This window comes from Brassica napus, chromosome C7 (assembly GCF_020379485.1).
Source record: "Brassica napus cultivar Da-Ae chromosome C7, Da-Ae, whole genome shotgun sequence".
NCBI lineage: Eukaryota > Viridiplantae > Streptophyta > Magnoliopsida > Brassicales > Brassicaceae > Brassica > Brassica napus.
This window is the reverse complement of record NC_063450.1, coordinates 23477116-23497889: the sequence shown is the minus strand read 5'-3', so window position 1 is coordinate 23497889 and position 20774 is coordinate 23477116. Positions and strand designations below refer to the sequence as shown.

General features: G+C 32.7%; 1 protein-coding gene and 1 long non-coding RNA gene across 5 annotated transcripts; one reads left to right on the top strand and one right to left on the bottom strand.

Annotated features, from left to right (window-relative positions):
* Window positions 1-1051: 1051 nt before the first annotated feature.
* Window positions 1052-2349, bottom strand: LOC111205671 (chaperonin 60 subunit beta 4, chloroplastic-like). The gene is made up of 2 exons (XM_048763550.1): window positions 1621-2349; window positions 1052-1511 (listed from the first exon to the last, which is right to left on the bottom strand). The coding sequence occupies exons 1-2, from the start codon at window positions 1733-1735 to the stop codon at window positions 1345-1347; spliced, it is 282 nt and encodes a 93-aa protein (XP_048619507.1). The 5' UTR covers window positions 1736-2349; the 3' UTR covers window positions 1052-1344.
* A 6728-nt stretch (window positions 2350-9077) lies between these two features.
* LOC111205215 lies at window positions 9078-11461 on the top strand. 4 transcript variants are annotated; one of them, XR_002657662.2, is made up of 7 exons: window positions 9078-9288; window positions 9371-9409; window positions 9500-9566; window positions 9712-9875; window positions 9956-10240; window positions 10901-11105; window positions 11285-11461. It is a non-coding gene; the product is annotated as an uncharacterized LOC111205215 (long non-coding RNA). The 4 variants fall into 4 exon arrangements; XR_002657660.2 differs by lacking the exons at window positions 10901-11105; window positions 11285-11461 and adding an exon at window positions 10316-10656 and having other exon boundaries at window positions 9079-9288; window positions 9956-10057; window positions 10143-10240; XR_002657661.2 differs by lacking the exon at window positions 11285-11461 and having other exon boundaries at window positions 9079-9288; window positions 10901-11223.
* The last annotated feature ends 9313 nt before the right edge of the window (window positions 11462-20774 follow it).

Here is a 20774-nt window from a genome sequence, read left to right as displayed (position 1 = left end):
GTCTTTCCGCAAAAAATCATGTTCGGTCAAGAAAACGCCGCAGCGTATGTTCCCGAGATAAAGCTTCGTTTGAATTCTATTTAGATCAAACATAAGCCATCGGAAACATACCCAGACCAGCTACGGATAGGTCCGAGTATGACGATCAGAACACGGACAAACCAAGCTCGGTCATTACGCAACTACCGCACATGCACGCTGTCCGGTCGCTACGTAGCGACCAAGCTCGAGCCAAGCTCGGTCGCTACGTAGCGACCAAGCGTCTGTTCCGTTCGGTCGCTACGTAGCGACCGAGCTCGAGCCAATCTCAGTCGCTACGTAGCGACCGAGCTCTTCCGAAACGTCGATACGACATTAGTCCATGCATTCTAGTCTACCCTTCGATGCTATCTCCCGAAGACCGTAGCGAAACCATTTCATGTTTCCCGTCATTCTAAGTCATCGATCAAACTTTACGGTTAAAACCGCGGGAAGTTCATTCTTTATCGAAAGAAGCCGTAATAAACGCTTTGAGTCAGAAGACGGCCCAAAGGGACCTAAGACATGACTCGAGGCCCAACTTATGATTTCTTAACCAACAGCCCGTAAGCCGCATGACGGTTTACGCTTGGTTCGCAAGGAAAGATAAATGTCAAGTTTCCGCGGATAAATACGAAATTTTGAAGATAATTACGAAGATCGAAAAAAATGGAATATCTCTATTTTTATGCTATGACGGCTTAAGGGCAGAAGAGGGAAAGCGCAAACAGACCTAGGAGCCAGTATATATGGAGTCCTAGACGAGAGGCATGGGGAGAGACTTTTTTCGGAGCAAACTTAGCACTTAGAGCGATTTAGGCATATTTTCGTTTTTGTTATTTCGAGCTGCGACTCAATTAGGTTTAGCCATCTTAGGGTTGCTAGAACTAGGAATCTCGCCGACAGCTCTCGAACCCAGGCTTATACCTTGTTGTAACGCTCAAACACGGATTCGGAATAAGATCTATTTTGCTCTCTTTTTACAATTTTTGTACTTTGTCGTTGATATCTCGTGTTCTGATTTCTTAGCGTGTAGTATTAACAGATCTCTGGGACCTCTGGGAAATTAGGATTTTCCTAGTTCCCTAATTTAAACGGAAATCGACAGTGTGAATTTCGGTTCCCACAGTTTACAATGTCACCTGGATTAATGCAATTCCACCGGATAATCTGGCTATCCTCTCATTGAGGATCTTCTTCTGAAAGTTTTCCTCAGTGTTCTGAATTACACATTATGATCAAATGAAAAACATGAGCCTCAAATATGATGTCACTTGGTTAACGAAACGAGAAGACTATTTATAATAGAAAGACCTGGACAAGTTTTTAAATCTTAGAAACCCTTTCCTCAACTGCTTTCTGAGTGTCCCCATTAGTAACAATCAGTGTTGAGTCCTTAGTTACAATTACAACAACTATTTTTGCTGTTCTTAAGACCTCCTCCTTTCCAGCCTTCTCTAAGCTCAGCCCCATCTCATCTCTGATCACAGTAGCTGCAAAGAGAGAACAACCCCAGTGATTCAGTAACTAAGAACAAGAAAGAAAGTGTGTTGGGGGGGGGGGAAGAAATATACTCGAAAGGCAAAAGTGTTGTATGACTACCTCCAGTTAAGATAGCAAGATCATCCAAGCAATGGCTCTTACGCTCGCCAAAGGAAGGAGCTTTAATAGCTGCCGCCTTCAAATTACCTTTCAGTTTGTTCCTGATAAAAGGCATGGATCTTTCACCCCTCTCGACATTGACTTGAGCTCCAAAACAAGAGCTTTTGCGGTTTTCTCAATACCAGGAGCAACTTGGATTGGATTCATTCCAGCATAAACCACCTGAAGAGAAGGGATGAGATAGAAGTAGAACTAGCACATGTAATCAGGCATTATCCAGTTTGGTCATAATGGGATTATGTACCTTAATACCTTCAGTGATAAGGCCATGAGCAAGCACTATAGATGTAGTGGATGTTGGAATTCATACCGGTTTATAACGATTTATAAATCAACCTATGAATTCATATGCCTAGATCTCATGCAAATACTGAAAATTATCTAGATCTTAGGGTTCCGAATATATCTGGTTATTCGCAACGTAAATATGAATAAACTAAGTCTAGATTTCAAGCAATCCAAACGTCGTGCCTCTATCGGTATCCACACGCACACAAACTGAATCGATACGGGATGCTAGTGCCGTTGAGATCGTATCTCATGATTCGATGAACACTTTCATCTTTGTTGGATCACTTAATTACTTGCACATGAAGAAACAAATTTCTTCAATTAATTATGAGAACACCTTCTCTTTATCTCTTATGGAGATAACATAATACGGCTAGCCATGATTCAACTTCTTCCATCGAACAAATCGGATATATATATAAACTACTCACATGACCTAATTGCATTAGGATTAATAATGGGCTTTAATTATACTTCACTCTAGATTAATATATATATATATTATAAATATATAATGTTTTCCAACATATTTATTATTCAGTTTACTTAGGTGTGTGACCTTATAGGATCATATAATATCAACAATGAATTCTCAATTCATAGATTATAAGCGGTTTCTAGCAAAACATTATAACCACTTAATATTATACGATTGTCGAAACCTCGACGTTACAACTTCTACTAGAGTTAGTACAACAGATTTCAGGACATTCCCAACAATCTCCCACTTGTACTGGAATCATCTATTCCCATAATCCTTTTGTCTCTATATCTCGATCTTAGCATAAGGCAAGAACTTGTGTCATCCTTATTAAGCTAGATCATGTTTATCGAACTCTGATTTTTACTGATAAAACAAACGATTGACATTCACCTCGTCTGAGCACGGCCATGCATTTCTCAGTATCAAATCTTCGATAGGCCCAAAGATATTTATCTCCCGTTATATGGAAGGGACAAATCTCATCTTCTTCCATCCCTGTTCCTTACAAACTTCATAGAACACCTAATTAATGCCTTTATAATCACCAGTTACGGCTGGTGTTTGACAAGGTCAAAGTGAACTAATCCACAAGTAGAGAATCATGACGAACTCAGGTCTAAGGACTATACTCTATAGTCATAATGAGAAACTCTTATGACACTCATATAACAATGTTGTAGAGTTTTCATTAGCGGGTCAGTCCGATCATGTGTTCTCAAACACATATCCATGTGATTGACTTCAATACCACATATTGAATGACTCTATGAAACTTAGTCATCAATCACCTCACATACTAGTCATTCTTGGTTATTAATGTCCCATGTTAACAACCTTGACTAGAGACCTCAATAACTTATATCATCTTTCACTTAAAGGGTTTCATGATCAAGTCACGTACTTGATGACCTAAAAGAATGATATAAATTAGTTTGAGAGTTTTATTTAATTATCCAATAATCAAATAAATCTGAAACCATTTCATTAGCTTGAAGACATAATCATATGTATGTCAATATGAACATCATATCATAAACATAAAGCCTCCCACTAAAATCAAGATCATATCTTAAGATACTTAGTACCCATGGCTGCAGTATGACTCTCATACTTAGGCCATGGAAGAGGCTTGGTCAATGGATCAACAACATTTGCATCCATTGATACTATACTACGGTGCTTTGCTTGGAACTCTTCCAACCCACCACTCTTCATTAAAGAAAAAGATGAAACCAACTCGTGATCGAAAATCACCTTTGTCATTTTTGAAAAATTGGCATCGCTGTAACCACTTACAACAAGCTCATAAATTCCTCCATAGACCAAGAATGTATCCTTAGTATTTCTCAAATACTTGCGGATATTCTTGACTGTTGTCCAGTGACTTTCACCTGGATCAGATTGGTATCGACTCGTCATGCTCAAAGCACATGCAACATCTGGACGAGTACAAATCATGGCATACATGATAGATCCTTTAGCAGAAGCATATGAGATTTTACTCATGCGCTCTTGCTCATCCTGTGTCGAAGGACACTGAGTCTTGCTAAGAGTTATGCCATGAGACATTGGCAAAAAGCCTTTATTGGAATCATGCATCTTGAATCTATGTAAGACCTTATCGATATAAGTATCTTGACATAATCCAATAGTCTTATTTAATCTATCTCTATAGATTCTTATTCCAAGGATATATGTAACCTTTTCTATGTCTTTCATTAAGAAACAACCTCAAAGTATGTCATCTACATACAACACCAAGGAAAATTGCGCTCCCACTAGTCTTCTTGTAAACGCAAGGTTCTTCTTTATTTCTAATGAAATCAAACTCTTTGATTGCCTCATTAAAACGAAGATTCCAACTCCGAGATGCTTGCTTCAAGCAATATATTGGAGTCAGGGCCCATAATAGCTTCTTCAAAGGAAGTAGGTTCATCACTCTCTATTATCAATAGATCATGATGATCCGTCACCCAAACCTCATATCTATCAGGTTCGTGACATGTCCTTTCGGACCTACACACTTCAGGTTCCACAAGTGTAGATTCTACGACTCTTCGAAAATCTAATTGATCATCTTCCTAAGATGATGAAAACATCTCCTGTGTTTCTCGAACTTCTTCGAGTTGTACTTTACTCCCACTGTTCTTCTTAGAAAGAAATTCTCTCTCAAGAAAAACACCACTATGAGCAACAAGCACTTTGTTCTCGGTGGGGTAGTAAAAGAAATAACCTTTAGTTTCTTTAGGAAAACCAATGAAGTAGCATTCATCAAATTTAGGTCCAACCTTATCAGTAAACATATGTTTGACATAAGCATTAGAACCTCAAATTTTCAGAAAAGACAGATTTGGAACCTTTCCAGTCCACATCTCATATGGTGTCTTCTCAACTGATTTTGATGGACATCTATTTAGCGTAAACGCAAACGCTTCTAGAGCGTATCTCCAAAAAGATGGTGGAAGATTTGTATGACTCATCATAAACCGAACCATATCTAATAAAGTTTGATTTCTCCTTTGGGACACACCATTCCATTTTGATGTTCCTGGAGGAGTGAGTTGAGAAACAATTCCACATTCTCTTAGATGATCATTAAAAGCTTGACTCAAATATTCTCCACCTCGATCAGATCGAAGAGCTTTTATTTTCTTATCAAGCTGATTTTGAACTTCATTATGAAATTCTTTGAACTTTTCAAAAGATTCAGACTTATGTTTCATTAGATAAACATAACCATATCTACTGAAGTCCTCAGTAAATGTAATGAAGTACTGATAGTTTCCTTTAGCATTCATACTCATTGGTCTGCATACATCAGTATGTATAAGTTCCAACAAGTCTTTGGCTCATTCACCGTGTCCAGTAAAAGAAGCCTTAGTCATTTTACCCAACAAACAAGATTCACATTTTTCATATGATTCATAATCAAATGAGCTCAAAAGTCCATCACTATGAAGTTTTTCTGAATGCGTTTCTCATTTATGTGGCCCAAACGACAATGCCAAAGAAAAATCTGATTCGTGTCGTTAAACTTGAATCTTTTGGTACTGATATTATAGACAGACACACTTTGGTCTAGAATATAAAGTTCATTCTCTGATGGACCGCTACCATAAAAGATATCATTACGATCAAAAGAACAACACTTGTTTTTGATCGAAAGCTGAAATCCTTCCAAATCCAAACAAGGAATGGAAATAATATTCCTACTTATAGCAGGTACATAGTACCAATTCTTAAGTTCTAAAACCAAGCCTGAAGGTAAAGACAAGTGAAATGTCCCCACAGCTAATGCAGCAACCCTTGCTCCATTTCCCAAGTGTAGGTCCACTTGTCCTTTCTCCGAAATTCTACTGTTGCTTAGGCCATTTATATTCGTACAAATATGAGCACCACATCCGGTATCCGATACCCAAGAAGTAGAACCAGAAGTAGTAACATTTACTTCTATAACATATTTACCCCTAGACGATGTTTCAAAAGTCTTTTTCTTTTTCAGATCTTCCAAGTAGGGTTTAAACTTAGGAGAAGGATCAAGCTGGCTAGGATTCACAATCCAGCTTGGCTTATCCTTTCCTTTAAAGTTTTACACTCTTGTTTGAGAACAATTCTCGGGTTTCGATACCATTGGAGGAAATTTTATCCATTCAATATGTCCTTCTCAAGGGCATATCGCAATGAAAGTGGATTGTGAGGAGTTAACTTTTCAGGAATAGAAGAATATAAAATATTAATATGATGTTCATGAATTAGAGGAATCTCAACAATTAAGAGAACTCATATTATATTCAAAACATTTTCCTCAAATGAATATAATAATCCAAGATCCATATTTCGCTAAAATTCGAGTGAGCTTTGGCTCATCGCCCGAACGTCTAGCTATTTAGGTAAGCAAAACTTTGCTAATTATATCCAATATAATTCTTGGTTGTCAGATGACATCTTATGTCTTATCCAACCTACGTCTCTAAGCCCAAAACCGTTTTGATAGCTTAGTCAAGTGAACCAATCTTATATTCATATGGTAACCGTTACCATCTACCTCACTCATGTAATTGCAGACATCTTGCTTTGGCAAGCTCATCTTACAACGAAACGAGCCTTGATAGTTGATAAGATTGGGTAGACATCAAAATACTTGAAATTTTATTGAGGAATAAATTTTAATCCAATTTAATTTTATATTTAAGTTTCATATCTTATATAAAATATAAATATAACTAATACATATCTTATATGTATTCTATTTGGATTATAAATAATTAAATTAATTTTAATCTAATTAAAATTATTAATTAATATATATTTAATTTCAGAATCTAATCTTATTAGTTCTAAACAAAAGATTAATACTATTGAACCTGGTTAATCATATTAACCAATCAAACCAAAATTGGTTTAGAAGCTCGCACTGTCGCACATGCAAATTAATTATAGAATCACTTTATGTATTACAATAACACACGATTACCTTATTAATTAATTATGCATTCAATAATGGAATATTTTGATATGCATACGATATGCAAGAAAAGAAAGTTTCAATTTTCTTTTCGTGACCAATAGGCCCAAATCAAAAGTCATACATATCTTTATATGTGATTCCATTATACGAATATTTAACTGATTAAATATATGTAATAGGTTTAGATAACAGTTACGAGACATTTACGATCAAATCATAAATCGACTATGAACACAAACGCATTGACGTTTCAAAGTTACAAGAACTGAAACCATATATTCATATGTTAACACGATTGCTAGAAATCCTTTAAATACTAATTTGACATCAACGTATGTATCTAATACATACACAAATTATATTTATTCAAATTTAATTTCAATATTACGCAAGTAGGCTCTGATACCTTTGAATTCATACCGGTTTATATAACGATTTATAAATCAACCTATGAATTCATATGCCTAAATCTCATGCAAATACTGAAAATAAATGTAGATCTTAGGGTTCCGAATATATCTGGTTATTCGCAGCGGAAATATAAATAAACCAAGTCTAGATTTTAAGCACTCCAAACGTCGTGCCTCTATCGGTATCCACACACACACAAACTGAATCGATACGGGATGCTAGTGCCGTTAATATCGTATCTCATGATTCGATGAACACTTTCATCTTTGTTGGATCACTTAATTACTTGCGCATGAAGAAACAAATTTCTTCAATTAATTATGAGAACACCTTCTCTTTATCTCTTATGGAGATAACATAATACGGCTAGCCATGATTCAACTTCTTCCATCGAACAAATCACATATATATATATATAAACTACTCACATGACCTAATTGCATTAGGATTAATAATGGGCCAGCCCATTATTAACTATCTTAATCATATTAAGATACTTCACGTCTAGATTAATATATATATATATACATTATAAATATATAATGTTTTCAAACATTTGTATTATTCTATTTGCTTAGGTGTGTGATCCTATAAGATGATATAATATCAGTAATGAATTCTCAATTCATAGATTATAAGCGGTTTCTAACAAAACATTATAACCACCTAATATTATAAGATTGTCGGAACCTCGACGTTACAACTTCTACTAGAGTTAGTACAACAGATTTCAGGACATTCTCAACAGTGGAACCATCACCAGCAAGGTCATTAGTCTTAGCACGTGCTTACCTCACAAGTTTCACTCCAACATTCTCCAAAGGATCCTCCAACTCTATCTACACCACACAAGAAAAGCTGAATAATGGATTTGGCGTTTCATCAAGCATCAGCGCGTGTGGCTGACTATAAAAAGACAGAAAACAAAAGGAACCTTTTTAAGAACGGTTTCACCGTCATTGACGATCTTGGGAGGTCCGTACTTGTTCTGCAACACGACATTTCGACCCTTTGCTACCATATCTGCACCTGCCTGCACCAAACTTCACCACCATTCCCCTCCCCCATAAGAAAAAACAAAGTTCTAGATATATCACTCACAAAAGAGGAAAGAAAACGTGAAGCTTCTTGGTGACAGAGCCCATCACGGTTGAAGTGAACTTCTTTTGCGGCGGCTCTTGTTCTCAGAAGGAAATGCGAAGACGAAGAGTGCGAAAGGAAAGACCTTTTGCGTCAATTTGGATCAGCGAGAGGTAATGCAGAGAGTGAGGAAGCCATTGCTGCAAATGACTACAAGAAGAAGAAGCTATCGTGACGAAAAAGATATAACCTATATATTACTCCTGCAACATTAAGACAGGTTTTCGTAGCCACGTGTTCTTAGAATCATTAAAAAAATAAGTTGTGCATATAAATATCTATCTATATACTCCCTCTGTTTTTATATGTAAATAGTTTTAGCAAAATAAGTTTATATATTACTCCTGCAACATTAAGACATGTTTTCGTAGCCACCTGTTCTTAGAATCATTAAAAAAATAAGTTAGTGCATATAAATATTTATCTATCTATTTATATATATAAAAGAGAGTTTCCTCTCTCCAGAACGCGCCACGTCATCATCCACGTCATTAAGTTCAAGGCTTTGGGCGTGACACATGTCCATTAATCGAAACTCACCGTATCATTTATTCTTTTGCGTGATGGGCTTAAATCACGTTTGGGCTTCAAATTTGGACAGACCGGTCCGCCTCAAACCCTAATACGGAAGAATCAACGAAATGGAGTTCGTCTTTCCTCGTGACTTCGTGACGTTTGCGCTTCTTCAATGTATCGTTTAGATCTGCAAGACGGTGTGTTTTCGGTATAAATATGTGTGTTTCTCTTCTTGAACTCATCCTTTCTTCTCCGATTTGAAGTCCGACAAGAAATTTTTTCTCCGATCTGAAGACAGGTAACACCAGTTATGGCTCCACAATACTGCAAAATTTTGTTGCTTTTCTAGAGTAACGGTGTTTGATTCCCTTGGATTGCAGGCTAAACTTGCTCTAGAGGCTCTTGAAGTTCCTGTGGGGGTATCTAATTTTTTACTTTTCTTTATCCCAGTTGCTCTTTCTCGATACTATTATCAATTAAATTATTATCTTTCTGTTTGTCTGGATCAGATGTGTCATTCTTGAGGAGGGTAACATCGTTGCTTCAGGGCGTAACCGAACTAATGAGACATGCAATGTAATCTTTATAATCTTTCACCTATTTCTCTGTATGAGTAACTTTGAAACATAAAACAATGCGATGACATAGAGTGTTTATTGATTGTCATGTTGGCTGCTTCGTCTATGCTACTTACTAAGTCGTTTGTTATAATTTTGTTCAGAGAGGCCACAAGACATGTAGAGATGGAAGCAATCGAGGAACTTATTGGACAATGGCAAAAAGATAGACTTTCACCTTCACAAGTCGCTGAGAAATTCTCGAAATGCGTTCCTTACGTAACATGTGAACCTTGCATAATGTGTGCATCGACCTTATCCTTCCTCGGTATGATTCCTTAACATGAACTTGAAATTTATTGTCTGTTTGTTTGTTTGTTCCTGATATGATCTTTTCTTTAATCGAAGGTATGAAGGAAGTATATTATGCATGCGGAAATGATAAATTTGGGGGTTGTGGTTCCGTATTGTTGCTTCACTTAGAGAGTTCTCAGACATAAGATATCCTTTGTAGACCCTAAAGATCACACTACAAACTTATTAGAAAAAATCGGCCTTATTAATTGAAGTTTGTGATCTCTGTTTTTTTTTATAGTGAAGAAGCTCAAAGAGGAAAAGGGTACAAGTGCAGAGGAATAATGGCAGACGAAGCTGTATCTCTTTTCAAATGTTTCTATGAGAGGAATCCATACAGTAACCATTCTCATCTTTACCTCCAACTCTGTTCTTTGATGAAACATCTTAAACACAGTTCTTTTTTTTTTGTAGTTTTAGCCCCAAAGCCACACCGCCCTGTAGTTCAAAGAGAGAGGACTTAGCCTCTTAGAGGCGAACATGGTTTGAAAATTGGAGTTTCTGATTAAAATATGAAGAAGTTGAGGTGGAGGTTGTCAAATGATGATTCTATGTTTTTTTGCTACATTTGGCACATGAAACGTTATCAGTTACATCCAAAACATTTGTATATCCGCCTAAGTTGGAGATCTCAATCTCAAGCTACTAAGTTGGTTTTATTAGTTGTCTGTGACTGTAACGTTTTCTTCTTGTACGGGTAGATGATAGACATGACCATCATTAGAAGAATAAAAGATTAACTATGTTTTTATCTTTTTCCTTGGATCAAATCTCTGTTTCTATCTCTTTCCTTTAACCCTGACAAGTAACACTCTTAACATACTTATTTTTTCTACCCATATTGGTTGGTTTTATGGTTAATTTGTCAAGTAAACATACAAGTGTTCAAAATGCATTTATAGTTGATATTTATAACGAAAAGAAAGATGGCAAGTTAAATAAAGGTGTGTAGAGAAGCTGAACTATGCGCTGCTGCTGATTGAAATGCAACTTGGACAGGAAACAAAGGTGGGAGAATACATATTGAAGCCAAAGACAATAGAAAGAGAGAAGACTTTCGTTCTTCTAGACATCCCGCACCGCCGCACGTAACTCACTACTTCAGGAGGTGGTGGTTGTGGTGTAACTGAGAAGAAGAAATGATGGTGTGTTTCTTTGCAGGGCTGGTATTGTGTTTCTTTGCAGGGCTGTTATTGGTGGTGGTGTAAGTGTGTAACTGAGAAGAAGAAATGCTGCTAAATAAACTATTATGACTCTGTTGTCCAAACTAAAATAAAGCATGAATTAAAGTCAATATATTACAAGATGTATTACTGAATCAATGACGGTTCTGTCGTTCTGATGTTCAATATTCTAATTCAATGATGGTGTGTTTCTTTGCAGGGCTGGTATTGTGTTTATTTGCAGGGCTGGTAGTGGCGGTGGTGTAAGTGTGTAACCGAGAAGAAGGAATGATGCAATGACTGAGTTCGAAGCTCTCCTTTTTTTTTAGAGTTTTCGCCTAATTAATGTTGCACCACCACCACCATTTATATAAAACCACAATCCAAGTTTATTTAATTTACTAATTCATATAAATAAAGAACACCTACATTTAGGTCCTGATTGGCAGAGCATTAGCATTAGCAGTAGCAGTATGCTATAGAAGTAGTATGCTGCAGGACCTGTATGCTTTTGCTAACTGTTTAATAGGATGATTGGTAGAGTAGTATGAATATGCTATTTAAAATTATTATAAAAATTAGTATATAATATATAATATATTTATTTTTAATGAATATATTTCTAATATATATATATATATATAAATATATTAACATACAAAATTAAAAAGATATATAATTAATTTATTTTATTTAAAAATTTAAAAATTATGTTTATATCGAAAAATATTATTTAAAAATAAATTTTATAATTAAAATTTATATATTTTAAAATAATATTTCACATTTAAAATAAATTAAATTATATATTTTAAAAGTGAAAAACTATTTAAAAAAAATTATTATAAATTAATTTTAGAAATCAAAATTTTATTTTCTGGATATAAAAATAATTTTATGATATTATTAAATAAAATAAATGAATTAATTATATATTTTCCTTAATTTTATAAATTATAGATGCAAATGCTCTTATAAAAGTTTCATGTGAAAGCATTGGTCAGAGAGCATTTGAAGAGCATTTGCATTTAGTAAATGCTTCTCTAAATATTTTTCTAACAATTGTAGATTGGATAATGTAGAACATAATGCTAATGCTAATGCCCTACTATTCAAGGTCTTATATGAATTATAATAACAAACAAGAATGCTGCTGAATGAACTATTATGACTCTATTGTCCAAACTAAAATAAAGCATGAATTAAAGTCAATATATTACAAGATGTATTACGAAATCAATGACGGTTTTGTCGTTCTGACGTTCAAATATTCTAATATCCTACATAACTAATTAAATATCACATAGAAATAATGTTTCACAAATGATCAAACCAACCCCCGTTTGATGTTAAAAACAAATACCAATCTAAATATACAACGAAATCAAAATTTCGCATGGGATTCTATGTCACTAAGTCAGACTTTGTGGAGGACACATGTCCGTGTCCAAAACACATGCATTTCTATAACTTAGAGATCGTATGGGTTTTTGGTGTAACTCATAAACATGCGGGAATATTATCGTGTGGGCTTTAGATAAATTAAAAATAATATTTTTAACAATATACTTTTATATTTTAATAAACAAATAATGTCGTATTGTTCGTCTTATGAATGCATCATAAAAACAGCTCTTATGATATTATTGATATTCATTCCGATCATACCGATATGACAAATTAATGTAAATAACCAGAACCGAGTACGATGATTTTAATTGGATTTAAATGTATCGAAAATACAATATATTTTTTTCATTGATTTTAATGTGTAAAATAGCCCGTAAAAAAACTAGATGAACCAATAGGTTTATAGTATATTAGTGAACATACATATAAAATGTATAATATTATATAGTGAATGCAGGATTGAATTTACTAATTTGATATACATATACTGAGCATTTAACATATGAATAACGTTTTAACAAAAAAAAAACATAGGAATAATTATTTGCTTTACCCATTTACATCAATTTTTTTTAAGGTCCAAGATTTCACGATAAATAGTGCTCCTAAATTTTTTTTCATACAATAGCGCAAATATATTATTATATATTACTCCTACTTAGTTATTTGAATAAACGAACACTCTGATATTTAAAAATTTTGAACGATTCCCTTTGTACGGCAAAAGGTTTTATTTCAAAGTATTAATATACCAATGCAAAAATATATTTTGCAAGATAATCACACGCATCTGCAGCATAAGCTCTTTATTACACACGAGCATGGGTTTTATAAAAAACATCAATGCAATATTATCATTTAATTTAAATATATTGTTAATCCATAACGCAAGATTCCACAGTATTAATAACTTCTAAATTAACATTAAAACTTATCGAATAAATTCTAAACTTATTTAGTAAGGATAGACCGTTTTCAATTTAAAGAGTGGCAGGAAGGTTTAAGTATGACTTTTATTAGGAGAAAACTATCATATTTTAATTAAATCATACACATACCAAACTAATCATACTAACAAGTGGTTGTTTTGGCTTAGATAATATAAGTTTTTTCTTAACATATTTCTCTGGCATGATCATTGCATAATTATATTGCACATGAAATGCATCGTTAACCTATTATATTAGATTGTTTTTCATAGAATAATGAAGGCTAATGTTATTTTAATTCAGTCCAAAAATATTTATTAAAAATAACAACATGATCTCCGAATTCTATTTATTTATTTTGTTTATAATATCATTTTCAATTTACAATTTTTTTAAAAAAATGCTTCATAAAATTAATGTAAATATATATAAAATAACTATTTTTTTCTAACTTCCCGCCCGTAGGGCGGGCCGACCCTAGTATATTATATTTTTTATTAAATTAACTATCAAACTGATTAATAGTATACAGAAGAATATTCTCAATTCTTTCATTAAAGAAAAGTTACGGAATTACTTAATATGATTTACATATACTCCCTTCGTTTCAATATAGATGATGTTTTAGAAGAAGTATTTTGTTTCAATTTACATGAAGTTTTGAGGTTTAAGGTTAACTTTAACTTTATTGGAAACTGTTCAACCAATTATATTTTACCGTCTTTTTTATAATTGGTTAAATGATTTAAAAACTATATTTTTTTAAAAAAAAAATTTCTGAAATCTAACTTTCTCAATCTTTGTGCACTAAGGCAAAACATCAAGTATTTTGAAACGGAGAGAGTATATGACAATTATTGATTATGAATAATACATATTTGATAATAATTTTTGTATCCTCTCTCTTTTTGTTTAATTTTATATTATTAAAACAAATTAAACAATCACATTAAGCATATAATAAAAAAATAGATTTTTTCTTATATATTATATTTTAAACTTTTTTTAAAACGACTATATATAAATTACAAAATCGTAAAAGTCCCACATTAAAAAAAAATTGTGATCAATGGTTTAACTTTTTTTATTCAACTCAATAATAGATATTCATATTATATATATATATATATATATATATATTTTTTTTTTTTTTTTTTTTGACAGCAAACAATCACAGACTCATGTAGACTCTGTAAACCAAATTGGTAACTCTGCATCCATGTGTACAACGAAAGACGATTGTTGTCGGGCACTGCGTGCTAAGCTATCCGCCTTTAGGTTCGCCGTCCTGGGTACATGAACGATTTCTGAGTTGAGAAAGATTCTTCTTAAAAGCTTGATGTCTTCCATATAGGTTCCAAATGCTGGTCATTCTTCTGGTTCCGAAACCATCTTCACCAATTGAGAACAATCTGTTGCAAACGTAACCTGAAACTGTCTTAAATTCCTCATACATTCCATTGCCCATATCAATGCCTCCATCTCCGAATGCAGAGGTGATAGAAATGCCCGTACATTTTTTGCCCCTAACAAACTATCAAAACCCGGTAAAGTACTAAACCAGCCTTGCGCTGAAAAAAGATCCTTATCTTTCCACGAGCCATCTATAAAACACCATCTTCTTGAGTTCGCTTGAATGGGGTTGCTCTGTACTTCCTGTACCACCATCTGATTCCTTAATACATGTGCCTTATCCCAAAGCGTTGATTTCAATTCTGCTATTTTGAGGGTTTCCCTCGGATCAATATCAATATTGCTTAATACTTTGTTATTCCGACCTTTCCATATATACCATAATATCCATGCGAACTGATAGTCATCCATTTTTGGATTAACTCTCCAAAAGAGATGATCCATATTGGCGAAGAAGGAGCTCATAGGAAAGATATTTGGGTTCGATGGTATCTTAGATAGCGCTCACACTTGTCGTGCTGGAGGACATTCAAAGAAAACATGGTTAATTGATTCCTCCTGATCTCCGCATCGTGTACAACATATATCTCCTTGTATTCTTCTTGCTATATATATTAATATCATTTAAATTAAATTATATACTATATAAAAATATTTTAATTTCAAAATTTGCATTGAAAATTTATTGAGATCTTAATATTTTAATTTTGAAATTTGTATTGATAAATCACACATTAAAAGTTTTGTGATTAACGGTTTAAATTTTTGTTACAGCAAAATATACAAATGTTAATAAAATCATATGAGTAGAAAGTGTCAATAATAAATATTTATATTAAAATATACTATATATATCTATGTCAATATAACTAAACTTTAATTATATACCATATAAAGTACATGAATGATTGTTTTGATTTATCTACCAAACACATGATTGTAAGTAAATTAATAAAAGGTATTGATTTTGATTTATGTGTCTACTCTAATAATGTATATACTTTTATGTATACAAATTACTTTTTAAATAGGTGGTTTCTAATATGTTATTTGATCTTGAAAATCCCAGAAATACACTTCTTCAAATCAAAGTAATTTTTGATATTGGAAAAATTATATATATATTATTTTATTTAGATTAAATATTTTAGTCTTGATTTTTATTCCTAAATTTTTTTTAATGAAATATCATGACAAGATTCCAATCACCTTATTTTGAGTTTATTCGAAGAAAGGAAGATTTGATCATTGGTCTAATATTTTTTTCTCCTCATTACCCAATCTAGCTATTATAATTGTAAAAATAAGATATTTGAACTACTTATTGTAATTTTTCTGGTTTATCATTTAATAAATCAAATAGTTCCTAGTTTATACATAGTTTACATATACTAGAACGGTAAAGTATTATATGTTTTTTGTCGGTATACTATTAAGTAATTAAACCTCAGAAGTGTAGGTTAATAAAATAATTAATTTGTTTTGTTGCTCTAGAATTAAATGATTTTTAAATCGAACTGGTGAATTGATATAAGACAGACATTTATATTTCGAGTCTGCACTTATTTTCTACGGCAGCTTGATATATCAGATTTGAACACTAACCTATGAATAGAGTTTGCTGGTGATTTTCTTCAAAAAAATGATTCTTAGATATGTATCGGGAGTAGAACTAATTTTTACATATGTCCATCTTCTTAAATTAACACTTAGGTAATTCACTGAATTCATAGAAGAAGTTAAACAAAGAAACAAAACTCATATCAATGAAACAAAAACGAGAACGAAAACAAAATTTTATAGATGTAGAAAATGAAATCACTTATGGAGAGTCAATAGTAAAAAAATCGAGAGTAGTAAACCTAATCCCCTTTCGTCATTTTACAATCAATGTTGCCTATCTGGTTTTTGTGATTTGTGTCAGCCGTAAAACTTAATTTATTTTTGTGCATATGAAGTCTTAGAAATAATTAAAATGAGTTGTAATACGTTAACTCTTCAACAATGATGTACATTTAAGAGACCAACATTTATATTCATCATTTTATAATCGATAAAGATTGTAGTGTTGCAAAATGTTAAAACTATTTAATGAACAAACCTTAGTATAAAAAAACTCACCCCGTGCATGCGCGCGGGTTATCATCTAGTCTCTTCGTATCCCCTATATATTAATCCTGGAGCATTACAAAATATTTTCGTTGCCACATGTCATCACGAGAATGATTATTATAATTGTTAGAAAAATATGTTGGTCCATATAAACATATACTATGTATTTTATTAAACTAACTATTAAATTAATTAGTAGTGTACAAAAGAATATTTTTTTTCATTAAATAAAAGCTACGGAATTACCTAATATGGTTGACATATATATGACAATTTATGATTATGAATAATACATATTTGATAACAATTTTTCTAACCTCTCTCTTTTTTGTTTAATTTTATACTATTAAAAAAAAATTAAACAATCACTTTAGGTATAGAATAAAAAAAATTAGATTTTTTCTTATAAGTTATATTTTGAATTATTTAAAACACTATAAATTACTAAAAATTGTAAAAGTTCCACATTGAAAATTTTGTGATTAATGGTTTAACTCTTTTTTCTTCAAGCAAGATACAAATGATGATCATATATCGTAGGGGTGGGCGTTCGGATACACGTTCGGGTTTGTATCGGATATTTTAGCATAAATGTATAAAACCCGTTCGGATATTTCCTCATTTCGACCTGGGTTCGGATATTTTATGTTCGGGTTTGGATCTTTTGGACCGGGTTCGGATATTTAAATTTTAAAGAAAAAATAAATAAATGATTCATTTTTTAAGTTTTTTGTATTTAAAATATATTTTAACTGGGTTTCTATTTTTTTTTAAATTAATCTATTAATTGGTTTGGAGATAAAAATTTAAAAATAGAAAGACACTAATTTAGTTGTTGTTTTGAAATTTTAGATGAAACTTTTGTTAATGCAAGAAACAAGAGCTTCATATATTTAGGTGAGTAGCAGTTCGGATATTTCTACACTTCGAGGCGGGTTCGGGTATTTTATGTTCGGGTTTGGATATTTTGGGCCGGTTAGGATATTTAAATTTTGAAAAAATAAATGAATGATTCATTATTTAAGTTTTTTGTATTTAAAAAATATATTTTAACTGGTTTTATAATTTTTTAAAAACTAAACTATTAATAGGTTTGGAGATAAAACTTTAAAAATAGAAAGACACTAATTTAGTTGTTGTTTTGAAATTTTAGATGCAACTTTTGTTAATGCAAGAAACAAGAACTTGATATATATATATTTAAGTGAGTGGCAGTTCGAATATTTCTACCCTTCGAGCCGGGTTCGGGTATTTTATGTTCGGCTATTTCTACACTTCGAGCCGGGTTCGGGTATTTTATGTTCGGTTTGGATATTTTGGGCCGGTTCGGATATTTAAATTTTGAATAAAAAATAAATAAATGATTCATTGTTTAAGATTTTTGTATTTAAAATATATTTTAACTGGTTTTCTAATTTTTTAAAAATTAAACTATTAATAAGTTTGGAGATAAAACTTTAAAAATAGAAAGATACGAATTTAGTTGTTGTTTTGAAATTTTAGATGCAACTTTTGTTAATGCAAGAAACAAGAGCTTGATATATATATATTTAAGTGAGTAGAAAATAATTTTGTCCATAATTATATGTATATTATCTAATTTTGAGCAATAAGCATCATTAATGTAAATATTTTGAATAAAATGAGAGAAGTAAACTAGAAATATAGGGTTAAGTATACTTATGTTTAGTTATATTCGGATACTACCCGTTTAGATTCAAATATTACCCGAACTAGTGAAATAAGTAATTTGTTTTGTTGTTCTAGAATTAGATGATTTTTAGACCGAACTGGTGAATATATACTAGACAGACATTTATATTTCAAGTCTGTACTTATATATTAATTCTATAACAGCTTGATATATTATATTTGAAGACTAATATGTTAATATAGTTTTCCGGTGATTTTTTTTCAAAATTTTGATTCTTAGATATGTATCTGGAGTGAAACTAATTTTTACAAATGTCCATTTTTTTTAAATTGACACTTATTTAATTCACTGAATTCATAGAAGAAATTAAAAAAAAAAACTTAACTCATATTAATAAAAAAATACGAGAATGAAAGCACAATTTTATAGAGGTAGAAAATAAATTCACTTATGGAGAGTCAATAGTAAACAAACCGAGAGCAGAAAAACTAATCCCTTTTCGTCGTTATACATTCGATGTTGCATATTTGGTTTTGGTGATTTGTGTCAGCCGCAAAACTTAATTTTTTGTGTGCATATGAAGTTTTAAAAATAATTAAAATGAGATGTAAAACGTTAACTCTTCAACAACGATAATATATTTAAGAGACCAACATTTGTATTCGTCATTTTATAATCGATAAAGATTGTAGTGTTGCAAAATGTTAAAACCATTTAATAAACAAACATTATTATAAAAACTCACGCGGGTTATCATCTAGCAACTTATTATTAGGCCGAGTCTTTCACGTGTCTAATTTTTTGGGCCGAGATAAAGCATGGTCCCTATGAGGTTTAGACTGTTGGGCTTTGAACTCTGAGGCCCTTCTATATAAGGGAAACAACCAGTAATCCTTTCCTTCTCTTGCAAGTGTGACGAAGAACACTATCCCCGCTAAGTTGAAATTCAAATTCATTTCTCCAGCAATGGATCCCAACCTTGAGGTAGATCGCTAGATCCTACTATCGTTTCGATTCTTGCTTAGTTTGATTTTGATGGTTCATTGTATCTCTCTCGCACCATGGGAGATAGCTTGAATGCGGCAGACTTAGATTCTGATTTTGCTTGTATATCTCTCCATGGATCGTTCGATTTTGACTTAGATCTCGATGTTGATCACTAGATCCTACTATCGTTTTGATTCTTACTTAATTTGATTCTGATTGTTCTTTGTTCATTGTAAATATCTGTCTCGCGCCATGGGATATAGCTTGATTGCGATTCTGATTGTTAATCTCTCCCAGGATCGCTTTGGTTATGATTGTTCTTTGTTCATTGTAGAAATTCGTCTTGTTCCATGGGAGATATCTTGATTGCGACAGACTTAGTATTGAAATCAGGTCTCAAGAACACACAAACACAAACTCTTAATAAGTATTCTCTCTTATTAATTTCTTAAGGAAACTACCACAAAACCTTAAGCTCTCAATCACAAACTCTAAAACTCACAAGTTATGCAACACTCTTGCATCTCCTTATATAACACTTAATTTATCCTAAACTCATTAGGATTAACTCAACTATATATTTCCTATTCTCTTTAGATAAACACAACTAATTAGAGAATGGGAAACTTGTATCTCAAGTATCTTTCAAGCTTATCCAACATTCTCCCTCCTAAACTTGAAGTTCTTATACTCCAACTCTTGTACTCCTATGAACTCTCTCATTTCTCGGAACTTGACTTTCCCTAAAGCCTTTGTCAAGATATCTGCCTTTTTTTTCACTTCCTGGAACGTGTTCTACCTCAACTTTCCCGTTCTCTACACATTCTCTGATAAAGTGATATCTCGTTAGTATGTGTTTGCTTCTCCCATGAAATACCGGATTTTTGGTTAGGGCAATCGCAGATTGATTATCGATCCGAATTATAACCTTCTGCTCCACTTGACCAGTGATTTCGCTTAGCAAATCTCGAAGCCATATAGCTTGTCTAGCTGCCTCCGTACCAGCCATGAACTCGGCCTCGCAGCTTGACAATGCGACAGTTTCTTGTTTGGTCGAACACCATGTGATTGGGCTCCTGCCAAAGTAGAAGATGTGACCCGTTGTGCTTCGTCCGTCGTCAGGATCAACGTTGTAACTTGAATCACTATACCCGATCAGTCGAGGTACTCTGTTCAATGATCTCTCAAACCGTAAACCATATCCA